Genomic DNA, 17,787 nt, shown 5'->3' with positions numbered 1-17,787 from the left:
GGCGTATCATCCTCAAACAGATGGGCAGTCCAAGCGGACTATCCAAACCTTTGAGGATATGCTACGTGCTTGTGTGTTGGACTTTGGAGGGAGCTGGGATGATCATTTGCACTTGGCAGAATTCTCCTACAACAACAGTTACCATTCGAGTATTGGTATGCCGCCGTTCGAGATGTTGTATGGAAGACGTTGCAGAACTCCTGTATGTTGGGGGGAGATTGGTCAGAAGGAGATTGGAATTTTAGAAGTGGTGCAAGAAACCTCCTCAAAGTTTGATCAGATTAAGGCCATGATGAAAGCTGCTCAAGATTGTCAGAAGTCATACGCCGATAAGCGGAGACGGTCGATTGAGTTTAATGTTGGAGACCACGTGATGCTTAAGGACTCGCCTTGGAAGGGGATTATTCGTTTTAGGAAAAGAGAAAAGTTGAGTCCGAGGTACATCGGACCGTTCAGGATCTTAGCTCGAGTGGGAGAAGTAGCTTACAAGCTAGACCTACCCGAAGAGCTAGAAGGAATTCACTCTACCTTTCATGTATCTCACTTGAGAAAATGTCTAGTTGATGACACGTCCCATGTGCCAGTACTCGACATCGAGGTGGACAAACAGTTGAACTACGTCGAGCAGCCGGTGGAGATAGTCGACCGTAAGGAAAAGCAGCTTCGTTGTAAGGTCATTCCCCTAGTAAAAGTGATATGGAAGCACCGCAAGGGATCGGATGCTACTTTGGAAGTGGAAGAGGAGATGCGTAAGTTTTACCCAGAATTGTTTTGTAATAGCTAGGTTTCGGGGACGAAACCTGTTTTAAGGAGGGTAGACTTGTAACATCCTATTTTGTAATGATAATGAAGGAATGTTTCGATAAATTTTTGTGTACATATATGTTTGGATAAAAATTGGATTTGGAATTGGGAGTGGGTTATGAGGCCCATAGCCCCCTATATAAACCCAACCCCTCCACCCTTTCACCATTTTTATTTCCTTTTTCCTCCACACACACACACACACACACACTTTTCTCTCTACATTCCGAGTACAAATCCAAACCAAGGAAGAACGAATCTCGCGGGTATTTACACCATCAAACAACAAGAATCACCACTAGATCTTCGGGTTGTCCAGATCCGAACCCAATCGAGACCAAGAGGTGAGTTTTGGCCAACAAGGTTACGTTTTTATGGTTGGTTTCGACATGCAAACTGGTAGAACTATAGATCAGGATGTAAGATATAAGAAAAACATAAACTTGGTAAGTTATAACCTCACGGGTGTGTTATAGGACAAAGAGGTGATGTTCGGACCTCATAAAACACGGGTATACAAAGTTGGTACAGCCCAAAATCCCACAAAAAGGGTAAAATCGGGTCCTAAGGAAGACACGGAGGAAAAAGGGCTTTAAAATGGTAAAAATGAAGAAAAGGAAAGAATTCACATCGCACAGCCATGCGAAGCGAACTTCCCATGCGAAGCGAAATTTCCATGCGAATTCCCCTGCAAATTCTTCATGCGAATTGTTTCTGATGCGTTTTGATAAAAGACCTATTAATGAAAATAAAAATTTTCCAAGCTGACCTGGCAGCTCAACCCCAGCCAGGGGCTCTGCCCCTTGGAGCCTGCTAGGGGCTGCCGCCCCTAGTCCCCGCTATCAGGGGCGCTGCCCCCAGACTTTCTTTAGTTGAGGGTTTTATTAATTTAGATGTAAGAAGTCGTAGTGATAAATAATTGATACTCGTAACTTGTTACACAGTTAGTCGAGCTCAGTTAAGGAAGAGAATTACGATAAACTCAGAGAAGAGTTGTCTTCAGGTGAGTTCTAGCCCCATTTCTCTTTGAAATGTTTTCGGGGCTGTTTGCATACTTGTAAGACTAGAAGAATACATATATGATGAAGGTGAATACCTAACGCAAGAATGAAAGAATGTGGTAAGAATTTGTATGTGTTTAGTTTGATAACTAAATATGATTGTAAAAGACGAATATGAATATAATGTAAGAGTCAGGGTGACAGGCCCTTCTAATACCTGGGCAAGAATAGAGTGGCCGACTCTATGATATCGGTGTAAGAATTCGGGTGGCAGACCCTTATAACATCTATGCAAGAATTCGGGTGGCAGACCCTTATAATATCTGTGCAAGAATTCGAGTGGCAGACCCTCATAATATCTGTGCAAGAAGTCGGGTGGCAAACCTTTATAATATATGTGCGAGAACGTAAGAAATATTGTATGCTATGTAAGAATAATGTAAGAATAATTGTATGCTATGTAAGAATAATGTAAGAATAGTACTGAGTAATACTTGTACGTAAGGAAAGAACATGTAAGAATAATCCTGTAACTGTTAAACTAGAACTCACTCATCGTAGCTGACTTTTAGTATGCACGCAGGTAGATAGAATGCGGAAGGTTGCTTGAGGGGAGGCACGTGGCAATGAAGTGAAGACTGACATCGAAGAAAGAAGATTCACGTGCTATTTATGTTATGTTTTAAGACAAGTTATCTTTTGTTAAGACAAGATTCGATATTTTGTAATGTAATGCATGAAGTTTTAATTATTCCGCAAAAGTTTTAATTAACTCTGATTTTAGAGCTATGTTTATGAGTAAATCCAACACCAAAGTAGGGTTACCGGGAACGGGGCCTTACATTGGATGAAATCAGTAGCTGAATCATCTCAGCGAGAATCAAGTGAGAAAGAAGAGCTAAGAAATAAGGTTATTGACCTCAAGGCGAAACATAAAAGAGAGAAGGAGAAATATGAAAAAATGTTCTAGTTCATGAGCGTGTAGTTTCCAGACTTTGAGAGCACAATAGCCACTGAAGCGAGTGATGCAGATGATCACAGTGACAACACTATCTAGGAAATGAATTCAGACGTATTTCTTTTTATTTTCTTTAATGCTTACAACATTAGAATTGATTGAATGGTTTTTTATTGGTTAATGTTATGATATTAATGCTTGGAGATATTTGGATTTTAAGAAAGCAAAAAAAAAAATTTATGAATGATATTATTATAAATAAAACTACAAGCCATTATATTCATTAGAGCTGTTTTTTAGTCCTTGAAGAGATCGGTCAAGGATTATGAATACATGTTGGGAATAAATTGAACTGTATCGGATACTGTTTTTAGCCTGAAATTGTAAAACAACAAAAGGGATTAACATACTATTAGAGAAAAAAAAAAAAATAGTCGTTGAAAAACACATTAGACTAGTTTGGGAGACTGATTTTCAAACCCTATATATATATTTTATACTAAATATAAATGTTATCGGAGACTGATTATCGGATTCTAAAAGTTCATATTAGGAACTAAAATAACATACTATCTGAGATTAATTTTTAGTCCCTAAAAGTAGAATATTAACGACTGCAATCGAGTGGTACCGGGGACTAGTTCTCAGTCTTTAAAGCATTTTATTGCAGACTGAAAGTGGAGTATTAGAGATTGATTTTTCGGTCATAGATAATAATTTTAGACTGATTATCAGACTCTAACTGTATATACTTGTGACTAAGTATATAATGTGTTATTTTAGTCCCAAGAATATACAATTAGAGTCTGATAATCAATCTAAAATTATTATCTATGACCGAAAAATCAATCTCTAATACTCCACTTTCATTCTGCAATAAAATGCTTTAAAGACTGAGAACTAATGTTCAGTCAGAGACTAATGTTCAGTCTTTAAAGCATTGTATAGGAGACTAATTTGATATGGAGTCGAGAGAATAATGGAATGTATTAGGGACAATAAAGTCTTGCTTATAGGACTGATTTTCAGTCCCTAAAGTTAAACATTAGGGACTAAAATATCATAATATTCAAAACTGATTTGCAGTCGTTCAAGATATGTTTTAGGGACCGAAAGGACGTGGTAACAAGGGAAAAATTGAGGACTGAATTTGTATGTTTCGGAGACTCAGCGTTAGTCTCTGTTGGATGCTATGCAGCAGGGACTGATTTTTAGTTACTAAAACCGCTATTTAGGACTAGGTATCCGTTAATGGTTGGGGATTGGTAAATCAGTTCCCAATACCTATTAGTTACCGATTGTGGAGTATCAGAGACTAATTATTCAGTCATAGATAACAATCATTTTTGTAGTGAACACTTTTGCATATATGCAATGCACACTATTATACATGTGTACCACACCGACGAGGTTACCGATAAGGTCTTTTTTTTAACAACATAAGAATAATGAAAAAAAAATTATAATTTTTTTTTAAAAAGTTAAAAATAATTCTTTAAGAGTTTTTAAGTTTTCTCTTTAAGTTGAGTTTTTATTTGATCCAACCTCAGTATCATATATATATATATATATAATTGTAAGAATTTTGGTTATGAACCAATTTAAAAAAAAACTTTTCATACAATAATAGTTCTAAGCTACACCATGAAAATGATTTTAATCTACTTGCATTCTCAAACTTTTAAAAATACTTATATTACCCTTTTTGACCCGTAACAAATTTTGAGCTAAATGTAAATAACTTATACCACACAATCTATTTACCAACTTTTGACCCGTAACAATCAAATTTAAGTACCACAAAAAACCTGAAACAATCATTGATAAAAAAACCGAGAAACTGACTATGATAAACTTTATTATATATGAAAGTGAACGGTATATATATTATTACATTTTAACACACACACACACACATAGTTTAGTAAATTAGCTGAAAAAAATAAATGGATAGATTTGAACCATATATTAATAATTTATAAGAATATTTATTTTTATAAAAATGTATAGTATATAATAATAAAATAGAGTTTAATAATTTATAAGAATATTTATTTTTATAAAAATGTATAGTATATAATAATAAAATAGAGTTTAAAGTAAAGTGAATAATTTAATCATGTTATATATATAATATAAATGAAACGTAAAAGAAAAGTGAATAATTATTGATCCATGACATAATTATTAGTTTAGAGAGAAAAATATTATGAGGTTTAATCAAAAACTGACACGTGTGAAAAATATTATGAGGTTTAACTAAAAACTGACACGTGTTCACAGTTATTTTACTTTATTAGAATAAATAGATTTATAAATTGATTATGATCCATATCTATATGGATTAGGATTTGCATTAACATTATATGCATATTTTGAATATTACATTTGTACTTTATGACTTGGTAATTATTTGTGGCTTGTCAAAAACCTGCAAGAAGCTTGGAATAGCCATTATAACCAATACCCTCTTTTATTCAACTTAAATCATTTTAAGTCTTTATAACTCAACTACCTCCTATACTATTATATATAAATAATAAATAAGTAAATAATATACAAGTCCAAATTCCAAATCCTTATGCAAGTTGTCAGTGAGGTAAGACATGTAAACTACACGCATGACACTACATATCCAAAATATTGTCACGAGAGTCGTTACTATATGAAAGGAAAGCCAAACACTTTTAGTGAGCTTTATACCCCCACTTACCCCACCCCCACCCCTATCGTCCAACCATTTCTCCCTATAAGTAAGCGCTTTTAACTTTTAAGCAAAACCATGCTTCATCTTTCAGTTCTATTTGCTTCTTCAATGGCTTCACCCTTCCTTCTCCCGATTTCCATTTTTACCCTCCATTTTTCTGCTATTTCCCTTTTTGCCCTTAGAGTTTATGTTGGTGCAGACACAAGCATCAGTTTGGTAAGCTTCATTTTTATTTATGAATATATTTTGTTACATTAGTTTATATATTATGACATTTAATTTTGGACATTTAGTCTAAAGAATGCAGCAATAAATGTGAATCATCATTCTGCAAAGGTACATAAAAAAATTTTAATAATTTTTTTTACTTTTGGAAACTCAAATAATGCATGTATTTGTATGTATTGACAGTGCCACCATTGTCAAGATATGGAAAGTACTGTGGGATATTATACAGTGGATGCCCAGGAGAGAAACCTTGTGATGAACTTGATGCATGTTGTATGAAGCATGATGCCTGCGTTTCAGCCGACAATAGTAAGTATTGTCACACTCTTTTTATTGTTTTAAATAATTATTTTAAATAACCACTATCATTAGTGTTAAGTTTTGTTAGATGTTTGTTAAAAAGTAAATGTCTTAACAGTATGTAAATTTAGAAATAAAATTCTATTCTCTTTTGAACGGCGACGTCTTCGGGTTTAGTGACATGCTTTTTTATAGCTCAGATATATATTCTTACCTAATCGGATTATGGGGGTTCAGTCATTTTAAGACTTTAGTATCATTTATATTTAATTCTTTGCAGCAGACACGTACTTTTACCTAGACAAGAGTATATGGTATATGTTTGAGAGGAGGCCCTTTTACATGATAGTATGATACTAGTTTAATAACCTATTTTAGAAAGATAATCTTTAAAATAACGCAAAAGTTTTAATTATTCCTAAAGAATTTGGACTAATGAGATATATTGAGAGGAGATCTTTATTATGTGGAAGCAGGTCAAGCTCTTAAAAATATGAAGGGAGTAGACCAAATATGGGAATAATGCTGATGGATAAGACCAAATTTTTTAAAAATATTGAGGGAATGAGTCATATTTTTATATTAACTTTTCTTCTCATAAGACAGACTCCCAGACGGTTTTATTATGTCTCCTATATGATTTTGAAGAAAAAAAATCTCGTCTCATTAGAAAAAAATTCTCTAAAATGCGTCTTCCAAGAAGAAACTAAAAAGTCACATTTTTCAAGAATTTGAAAATTATTACGGCCCAGGTAGGAAACATAATAAACCGTCTAGGGAGTTTGTCTTATGAGAAGAAAAGTTAATATAAAAATATGACCCGCTCGCTCAATAGTTTCAAAATTTTGGCGTTATCTATCAACATTATTCCCATATTAGGTCTGCTCCATCCATATTTTTAAGAGTTTGATATGCTCACTCATAATAACGATTTTCTTCCAATGTGTCTCATCAGTCCAAATTATTTAGAAATAATCAAAACTTTTGAGCTATTTTGAAAATTTGCTCTCTAAAATGAGCTATTTTAAGAATTTTTTCCACAATTTTTCTAATAAATGGTTCACATGATTGACATTACGTTCAATTCAAACAATAATTGCTTTTTCGTTGTTTTTATTCTAACAAGATATTTATAGATATGAAAAAATCTAGAAAATCAAAAATATTTAAATATGTGTTGAAATTTATTACTCTTTCAAGTATTGAAAAAGAAATTTCGTGAGAATAATCATTAACTTTTATCTCATGTACATATAAACGTGTGTGCTTTCTGTGTGTGTACGTATTTTATTTTCAGAATACTAAATATCTTAATATAATGCAACAATTCATATAAAAAAAATATTTACTTTTGGTTTGTTACTTTGAGGGCGAGATGCGACCAAAAGCAATAAACAAATCCACCAAACTCGTTTTTATTGTGTTCTGGTGGTTGAGATATTAATGTCACCTTGCTCCCTATCTAGGCCATCATATGTGTGTGATGAATTTTAATCATATAAAGCATCATCTGCCATCATAGTCATAAAGATACCGACTGGACGACGATTATTCCTTGATTAATCCCAATGATATCAATATTCCTGCTTGTAGGTCCCCAGTCGGGTGGATCTAACAACGTCTTTGAATCAACCTAACTTAGTGCTAGCGGAAATCACACTAAGCAACCAAGAGGTCTCGGATCTAGAGTTTATGTTCGGGTAAAGAAAGGGAGAGAGAGAGAACGTTAGAGGGTTTTTGTTTTTGCCAAAAAGTTATTTCTTCTCATGGCATGCTCTCTATTTATAGAAGAGCATGCATGAGAAGTAGTATATTATTTCCAATGCCCATTGGGCTTCTTTACAACTTCCCTTGGGCTTAGATACAAACAAAACATTCATTAAAGGCCCAATGCATATAATTTCAATACAAAAGACTAAATCAACAAAACGGGACCTAACAATCTCCCTCTAGTCTTTAGTATTGCAACCTGTTAGTGTCGTTATCCAAGCATTCGTCCTCGGATAGTGGAAGTTTAACAAGTCTACGGACGAACTTGTTGAAGGCTTCAACTATCCGGTCTGTATTCTGACGTCCCAAGTCCTCGACGGTTCCCAGTGGCTTGTGGTAGAGCTTCTTCACATCTTCAATTTGTAGACCCATAAGCTCATGCTCGTCAAACACTCGAATCTCGTGCATATCACGGCAGTGGATGACGGCCTCACCGGTTTTATTATCAAACTCCCAGCCAATGAAATGTCGGAGAGTGTTGGGAAGATAAGGCTCGCCGTGATAAATCTCGTGACAGTCTTTCGGTGCCCTGTATCTCCACATGGTGCGAGGCTCTCCGGTAGCTGGATCAATCTCCTTTGGGTTCTTGTATTTGTGACCCTTATTCGGCTCGAAACCTTTGTAGCTCACCCTTGATTGACGATGGAGATAGTCTGGGACCCAGCTTTCTAACGTACTCCCAACTGCACCGTGGCCTAGAGCTTGTCGGCGATAATTGTCTGGTAGCGACTTCAGCTCATGGTGGTTGAGATAGATTAGATCGCTGCTATATCGTCTGATGGCCCAGACACTATTCATCTTATCATACTTTGCATAAACGATCAGCGAATAGTCATGATAAGGGTAATTGAGCAGGCGTTGATAGCTTCACCCTAGAAAATCAATGGTAGTTTGGAATATGAGAGCATTGTTCTAGCGGCTTCCACCAAAGTACGGTTTCTTCTCTCAGCCACCTCATTTTGTTCGGGAGTGTAAGGTGCGCTGAGTTGATGAATAATTCCCTGGTTGTGACAGAATTCATTCACCACCTTGTTGCAAAACTCTATGCCGTTGTCACTTCTAATACACTTCATCTTCTTGTCAGTTTGATTCTCAACTAACACAATAAACCTGAGCAGAAACTGTGATGTCTCGTTCTTGTGCCCTAATAGAATTGTCCAACTGAAACGCAAAAAGTCATCAGTAATAACCAGACAATAGGATTTTCGACCTATTGCCATTGGTTGAATTGGACCGAAAAGATCCATGTGCAACAACTGAAGGGTGGAATTTACTGAAATGACTGTTTTGGGTCTATGATGGAGTTTGTGCTATTTGCATTTAGAGCAAGATAAACATTTTTCAGCATAGTGAAAATATTTTACTGGTAAACCCCTCACATGGTCACCTTTAACCAACTTATTCAAATTCTTAAAGTTGACATGACCCAAACGTCGATGCCATAAGGATGAATCGTTCTCCGAGGCCTTGGACATCAAGCAACAAGCAGAACGCATGGAATAATTGCTTATCATGTCCAGAATGTAGGCATTGTTGTGCCTCGGAGTACGCATCATAATCCACTCCTCAGGGACTTTAAAACCTGGTTTCAAAATGAGACATTCATTTTCTGTAAATAGGGTTGAAAATTTCTTATCACAGATTTGAGAGACGCTGAGCAAGTTGTGATTGAGTTGTTCCACCAGATTGACTTCATCGAATGTCAAAGTACCATTTGAGACCTTCCCTTGTTTTGTTATCTCTCCTCCAATGTCACCGGAAAAAGAAACGTGACCACCGTTTAATGGTTTGATATTGAACAACAGCGACTCGTCTCCTGTCATGTGTCGGGTGCAGCCACTGTCTAAGTAACAAATACTGTTGACAGGCTGTCCAGGCTGACCCTACACACATGAAGAACCAGTTAGTGGAGGGTTCCCGAGACACTCTTATCTCGGGAAAGTTAAACACAAAATCACCAAGTTTAATTTTATGATTTCTGAAAATATAATCCTTTGGTGAATCAGAATCTGAAGAGCAATCCCTCGAGGAACTTGAATTATGATTTCCTCGGTTTTTTAAAGGTTTTCTGGATTGCCTTCGCTTAGGTTTGGACTTAACAACAAAGTCCTTGGTGTATTTCTTGTTGAAAACATTTGAAGGGCTCTTTGGCTTTTCAGCTTCCAAACCCTTTGCCAACCTTTTTCTTTTTCTTTAGGTTAGCCAAAATGGTTTCTTTGGTTTCTCACTTCTTTTGGACTTGAAATCCAGCTTACTGGCAGTGGAGTAAGTTTTGTTAGACATTTTCTTAGGATGACTCTTAGGAAATGTCTGACCAAACTTACTGTTTAAATACTTTTGTTGTTTGTGCCAGTTTTTGCAATGTCTTGCAAGATGAGACGGATTTCCATAGACAAAGTAGCACTTTCTTTGGTTGCATTTATAGACATCTTGCTCACTAAGATATGTGGAATAAGGTGATGTAGTTGGGTTAACATGTTGGTGACCTCTGTCTGACTGATAATTGTAAGTTTTGACTGATGAGTTGCAAAATAATTTGATTTCCTAGGTTTCTGTCGAGAGTAGTAATAAGTACTATCAAATTGATCATAATATTGAGAATTATTGTTATAATTTGTATTTTGAGAAAATGAAGTTTTCTTAGGTGGTATGTTTTTACAGGAAGTGCTAGGTTTTTCATTTACAAAACTTGATTTCTCTTTTGATAAGTTCAACATTATAATCAGTTGACGAGCAACTCTGACTAGTCTGTTCATTAACCTTGACTTCAGTGGTTTCATCAAAAACAGTTTCGCATTCTGAATCTGATGAAGAACATTCATTTTCATTACAAACATTTGTACAATTGTCATCACTAGATGATTCACAAAATACATCCTTCGATCTAGACATTAAGTTTCCTAACATTGATTCACACACTTTATTACATACAGGATTGTTAATTGTTTTTGTTAAACCCACACAAGATACAAAATGGGGTTCTAACTCTCCTTTTGGTTTACAACCCTGGTTAACCTTCCCACTATCACCATTTAAATCACCTGCTACACAAGACACGTTGATATTAGACTTATCAGATGATGCAATTTGAGCTTTTGATGGAGAGGCAGCAGAAACAAATTTTACTGGTTTTGGTAGTTTACCAATACCATAGGCCATCTCTTCATCAGGAGAAGTATTATAGCTAAAATGAGGTAGGCAAGTGTAATTATCATTCATTGGTGGAGGTACCGCCGAATAATCATATCCTAGCCCCATTTTAACTTTAGTACTTCTCTGAGCTCCGATAAGATCATCTAATTGTTCAGATGATCTTCAAATCTTTCAACTTGTTTTTCTTTTTCTCGTTTATCAGAAAGATCAAGTTTCAATTTTTCAATTTCATCTTTTAATTTATTTATTATGTTTTGTAATAGATGACATTGTGCTCTCCTTGAAAGATTTTAAGTTTAAGATTTGCAACATCATCGTGATGTGTTTTAATCTTTTCGACATATATCTTGTCAGCCTTCACATATTCAACATTTAGTTGACGAAGTTTTGCATTTTCTTTCAAAACTTCATCCTGAAGATATCTATAATAAGTAACTTTATTCACACAAGTTTGAGAGCAAAGATTTTTATTTATTTCATCAGAAGGTGATTCATCAGAACTTGCAGCAGTGGATGAGGATGCTCTTTCGTTTGCTGTGAAAGCCATGCCTGCCATGTTGAGAGGGTTCTGCAACTCTTGAAATTGATCATCCCAATCCACACCAACTTGGACCTCCGATTGGGAGACAAGGGCCTTTGAGTTTGAGCTTGAGTTGCCCTTGTGTGGATGACCTCCAATTCTTTGAGATGAGCTGCTTGGCTTCTGCATCTTATGCCTTTTTCTTGCAGCCTTGCTGTTCTCTTCCTATGTCACCTCAGTTACACGAATATCATTGGCAGGTTTTGATGGATTCGTGCATTCTAGAGAAAAATGACCCATCTCACCATAATTGTAGCATCTTAGCTTTGACTTATCGAACCCGATCCTTTTTCTATCAGAATCATTGAAGCTATCCTTCCTATATGTCTTCATGAAGTTTGTGGCTCTTTGCACAGCCATTGCCATTTGATATTTGATATTTGATATCCATCTTTTCAAGATCCTTCTGGTTGATATCTCTCAAATCTCCAGCCTCAAACTGTGGTGGCAATAAATTTCCTTACATCAATTCTTTGTGACTTGACAGAAAAGCATGAACTATTGCGATGTTTGAGTCGTTCAGCAAGGGAAGAGCTTCACAGTAACTTGAAGGTTTGCTTGGTTGAGGTTTTGAGGATGAGGAAATCCCTTGAGCTTTTAATGCTTGGGCAATCGCACTGTCGACTGCCTTCTGAAATGAACTTGTACTTGAAGAATCTGATGGATTGGTGGTTGAGATGAAAACAGTTGGTTGTGAAGACACATTCGAGGAGTACTTAGGAGTGGTCATAGGATACACATTTTGTTGAGTCTTGCTTATGAAAGCAGTTGGCATTGAGGAAGCAAAACTCACTCCAGCTTGATTTATGGAACTTAGATGATTATTCATTCTCATCTGCTCATCCATTTCAAATGACTTGATGGTGGAGATCAAATCACTGTTTGTCATGGCATTCAGATTTGTAGTTCTTTTGATTGTAATTGTATTGGTGCTCCAACTGTATGGTAGTGAATTCATCAACTTGTGATTGACCTCAGCATTTGCAATGTTGACACTTGCAGCCCTAATTCTTACCATCAACTTCTCAAATCTCTTTACCAAATCCAGAACAGCCTCACCTTGACGATGATTAAACATGTTGAACTCTTCCTTTAATAGGGCCTTTTTATTTTCCCTAATTTCAGCATTACCCTCAACTTTCTCAACAAGTGATTCCCACAGACCCTTGGCACTTGTGTGTTCACGAAGAGTTTCAGTGATCTCATTTGAAAGACAAACGGTCAAAACGAGATAGGCTTTCTTGTCTTGCGCTAACAGGTCCCTGTCTGCTTGATCATAGTTTTCTGGAGCTTTAAGTTGTTCCCCAGCATCAGTGCGAGTCACGGGAACATGAGGACCTAGTTCAAAACATCTCATTAAACCAGTCTCAGTCAATAAGATATAGTTCATGAATCTCCATTTGAAGTCTGCAAAGTTATCATCCAAGGTCATATACTTTGGTGGCTTTGTAGGTGTTCCCACTTGGTTTTCCAACAGCAAATACCCTTTCAACAGTTCAGAATCCGTGCTTGTAATGATTTTAGAAGTTTCAAACACTTAGCAACCTTCAAACAACTTAAAAAAATATCAACACAGACAACTTTTTCGCGCGAAACACTTTTTCAAGCGAAGCGAAAAATTGAAGCCAAGCGAAGCGAAAAAGTTTAGCTAAGCGAAGCGAAAAAGTTGCTCCAGGCGAAGCGAAAATTTTTTGATGAACAGTGATGCGAAGCGAAAAAAATGCTATGCGAAGCGAAACGTGAACAGTTAAGTGAAGCGAAGAATGCTATGCGAAGCGAAACGGTTTTAAGCGAAGCGAAAAAGTTTCAGGCGAAGCGAAGCATTTTTCAAGCGAAGCGAAATTTTTCTCTGAGAAGCGAAAAACTCTTTAATGCGAAGAAGTTCAATTTTCTAGAAGCAATCTTTCTTGGGATCTGTTCCACCTAACCTGTCAGTACTAGGTCAAAGGTTGGTACACTGATTTTCATGTCATGAGAAGCAAAAATTTTCACTTGTCAATTTCAACATTTTGCAAACCCGTAAACACTAACTTTAACGCTTTTATAACAAAAACTTTTGGATCTTGAACTTGAACACGAGCTATCTTTACCAAGAACACCTTCTAAGACATTTTTATGAAGATTTTGCCGATTCTTTTAGTATTTTTCTTGTTTTTGTGGTGTTTGTGAACTTTTCTTGCAAGAACACTTGTTTTCTTCTTCTCAATATCAAAATCCAAGGTTGTGATCCAAAAACCCTAAACTAGTGAGCTGATGCTCTGATACCAATTGTAGGTCCCCAGTCGGGTGGATCTAACAACGTCTTTGGATCAACCTAACTTAGTGCTAGCGGAAATCACACTAAGCAACCAAGAGGTCTCAGATCTAGAGTTTATGTTCGGGTAAAGAAAGGGAGAGAGAGAGAATGTTAGAGGGTTTTTGTTTTTGCCAAAAAGTTATTTCTTCTCATGGCATGTTCTCTATTTATAGAAGAGCATGCATGAGAAGTAGTATATTATTTCCAATGCCCATTAGGCTTCTTTACAACTTTCCTTGGGCTTAGATACAAACAAAACATACATTAAAGGCCCAATGCATATAATTTCAATACAAAAGACTAGATCAACAAAATTGGAGCTAACAATCCTGATTAATCCCTGACTAATCGCTAGTCCTCACTGAACAACTAGCGATTACTATGACACTGCATGCAACCAAGTGAAATATCAAAAATAAAGTTATTCCACGATAAAGGTATTACCGTATAGATTATTGGAAGTTTGGAACCCAGTTTTTGAATTTCTATATATTGTAGCAACACTATATATAAACACGAGTGACATGAAAAGAAAGTTATGAAAGAATAAATCAACACTATACTTTTATAATTTATAATGTATGTGTTTGAAAATTACTCGTTATATTAATGCTCAATACCTGAAAATTAATCATAAACTCGTCTAGAAAATTAATTTAACTTTTTAATAACTCAATTATGCCAATGTAATATTAATAATTTAAAATGTCTTTCAAATTCAACATACTATTATATTATCTTAGTTCTATAGCATCTATAATATATATAAACAAAAGCCCTAAAATCTTATGTGTCACGATGTGGTCGCTCCTTCCTTTTATGGAAGCTACTAAATTACTTAATTTTTAAATGAAGTCCTCTCATTGATTTAAATTCATGGGTATGGGTCTTACTAAAACCAGATAGCTCTTAAACGGGTTATAACATCTCATTAAATTAAAAATTAATCCTACTAATTATTTGATGTGAAAATCCTACAAAATAGGGATATACTAAAATTTAATATCCAATTAAAAAAGAAAAAGATATTATTTATAATTAATAAACGATTTTATAGTAAAAAACATAAGCGGGTCATGGGTCACCAAATCCAGATAGATTTTAAAGGGTTTTAACATATCATTTATTTATGAAACTCTTTCATCATTAAACCCTAAGTATATTATTAACTTTCTTACACTAAAGAAAATTAAAATCCCAAAAATAAATATTAAAAAATGAAAAATGTAAAACAACCATTCTCTCAAGCCATCAGATTGCTTTATTTGTAAATGAAGGCTTCTCAAGTATTTGACCCGATTTCACAGGTAAAGGTATCATCAAACCCAGATAGCTCTTAAACGGGTTATAACATCTCATTATATTAAAAATTAATCTCATAAAATGTTTGATATGAAAATCCTATAGAACAGGGATATACTAAAAATTAATATCCTATTTTATTTTAAAAAAAGATATTATTTATAATTAAGAAATAATTTTATAATAAAGAAAATAAACGGGTAATGAGTATCACCAAACCCATAGCTTTTAAACTGAATTATAACATATCATCTATTTGTGAAACCATTTTATCATCAAACATCAAGTATATTAATTATTAACTTTCTTACAATAAATAAAATTAAAATCCAAATAGACATATATAAATATTGAAAACGAAAATGTAAAAAACACTCGTAATACGGGGGATAAAATCTAGTATTAGTATATTTGGTTAAAACGGTCCGGTAATCAAATGGGTATATCACCTACTTTCACACTCAATTATTTTTAAAACTAATCTTATAGGTACTTTGAATACTCCAACACTGATTAATAAACTAACCAGGACAAAATTTAATTCATTTGTAAGTTTCGTTTTTCCTTTTTTCTTTTGTAGATAACTATTTGAGTGAGGTTTGCAACCAGGGTTTGCTGGGATGTGTAGAAAGGTTCAAGAAAGCAGGAAGCAAGACATTTAAGGGCAATACTTGTGATGTTGATGACGTCACCACCACCATTAGTGCTGTTATGGATGCTGCCATTCTTGCAGGCAGATATATTCATAAACCCTAATATTGAATGAAAACCCTACTCTCATCAAGCTGAATATGACTTGATGTGGCCAGTTGGTCCATGAATTGTGGATGATGTGGAATTATTATTGAATATATTGTATGTGTAGCTAGATAAAATATGATCACATAGATATAAAGAACTGAAATTCTTTTCATAATCATTTCATTTAGCCACCTTAACCAATTACTCAATCCGTATTCGCCTGAATCAAAACGCCCGGTGATTTTTTCAATGTAAAACCATGTGTAACACCCAGGCCCGGTTAGCTAGGGCTGACGTGTCACTCGATACGGTAATAATAGACATTAAAAACGTTTTTATTAAAGTCTTAACCCTAATTTTAAAATCGCACAACAGTCCAAAAACATTCAAATTAAAATTTCTCGACAAAAAGACAAAAATAAAGTTGTTTAACTCAAAAGAAATTTTATTAAGTTCCCTCGTTTTCCAATGTCTAGCCTTTTTCTTTTACTCTTTTATCACACATTTCCCTGGTTCACTTGAGTACCTGAAACAAATATAAGAAAACACAAAACAAAGAAACACGGCTGAGTAAAAAATTGCCCAGTAATGGAGAAAACAATAGCAATAATAATGAACGATGACGAAAAAAAATACGAAACGATGAACAATCAAAAGAGAAACCAATAAAGTATGCGAGCCACTAACAGTAACAATATGCTGAACAATCAGTTATGAATCAGTATAATAACAATACATCTATGGAAATACCCATGTGAGCCAGTAACAATAACAGTAATAGTAACAGTGCAGTATGTACATTAGCTGGAGATTAATGTGTGACATTTGTCAATTTCGGGTTATTTTATACTTGTATTCTTAATGTAAACCCGACCCGTTTTGTATCCCGAACCTTTCGATCTTATCAAAATGATGAATTGTATGTTAAATATTTGTTTTATAGTTGTTGGATAAAAAAAAACACCCTTTTCTGTTCTTAAAATTCCCCGAAAACGCTCAAAACGAACTCTAGGGACTAAAACTACCAAAATGGAGACTTGAAGGACTCATTTGTAGTTTGTGCTTTCTTGGGTCTATAACCAACCCATTTTCATGAAACACCCTTTATGAAAGACCCGTTCAACTTACCCTATATATACACACCCATCTTCTTCGTTTGTGCTTGCTCATTTCTTCATTTATCTCTCAAATTCTTGAATTCTAAGGTTGTTCTTCATAAGCTAATCTTTCATTTTAACTAACTTCTCAATACTTAAAGCTTGATGTTACAACATATATATAATATACACTCCTTGTTTACCTTCGGTCTTTCATTTCTCCGGTCTCGGCCTGTTGAAATGTCGGGCTAGTAAGGGAAGGTTACATGGAGGACTTTGTAGTCCTTGTTTATATATTTAACAAACCTAACTATATAACTTGTTATACTTGCTTAACTTCTACATATTTTAGTTTATTGTTCATATTTGTTAAGTTCCATGGTATTGGGTATGTGGTGACTAGCCTCGGTTTCATCCCGAGTTGAGAACCGAACCAAAAACCGAACTTTTGTTTAAAAGCATTATTGTTAACTTTTTGAATGTAAAACTTTAGTATTATTATTTATAAGTTATTTTACAAGTTCCATGGTAATTGGGTATGTGGTAACCATCCTCGGTCTTATTCCGAGTCAAGGACCGAACCAAAAAACGAACTTTTGTTTAAAAGCTTTATTGTTAACTTTTTGAATGTAAAACTTGAGTATTATTATTTATAAGTTATTTTACAAGTTCCATGGTAATTGGGTATGTGGTAACCATCCTCGGTCTTATTCCGAGTCAAGGACCGAACCAAAAACTGAACTAAACCGAGTTCACTTGCTTAAGACACACAAGTGTGTTTTTAGCCACCAAAACTCATATTTTTCTTCAAGATTATATTTTAAATCAATTTTAGTTAATTTCTAAACAT

The 17,787-nt window shown here is 34.9% G+C and overlaps 1 protein-coding gene across 1 annotated transcript; it reads left to right on the top strand.

Moving 5' to 3' along the window:
• Positions 1 to 5,537: 5,537 nt before the first annotated feature.
• LOC143572559 (phospholipase A2-alpha-like) lies at positions 5,538 to 15,969 on the top strand. The gene is made up of 4 exons (XM_077057690.1): positions 5,538 to 5,686; positions 5,764 to 5,806; positions 5,882 to 6,007; positions 15,680 to 15,969. Exons 1-4 carry the CDS (start codon positions 5,546 to 5,548, stop codon positions 15,853 to 15,855), a joined length of 486 nt encoding a protein of 161 aa, XP_076913805.1. The 5' UTR covers positions 5,538 to 5,545; the 3' UTR covers positions 15,856 to 15,969.
• The last annotated feature ends 1,818 nt before the right edge of the window (positions 15,970 to 17,787 follow it).

Source organism: Bidens hawaiensis, unplaced genomic scaffold (assembly GCF_021521415.1).
Source record: "Bidens hawaiensis isolate Kalapana, Puna unplaced genomic scaffold, B.hawaiensis_p1.1 tig00025969_1, whole genome shotgun sequence".
NCBI classification, from domain to species: Eukaryota; Viridiplantae; Streptophyta; class Magnoliopsida; order Asterales; family Asteraceae; genus Bidens; species Bidens hawaiensis.
Note: the sequence above shows the minus strand (reverse complement) of the source record. Positions and strands in the feature narration are given on the sequence as shown.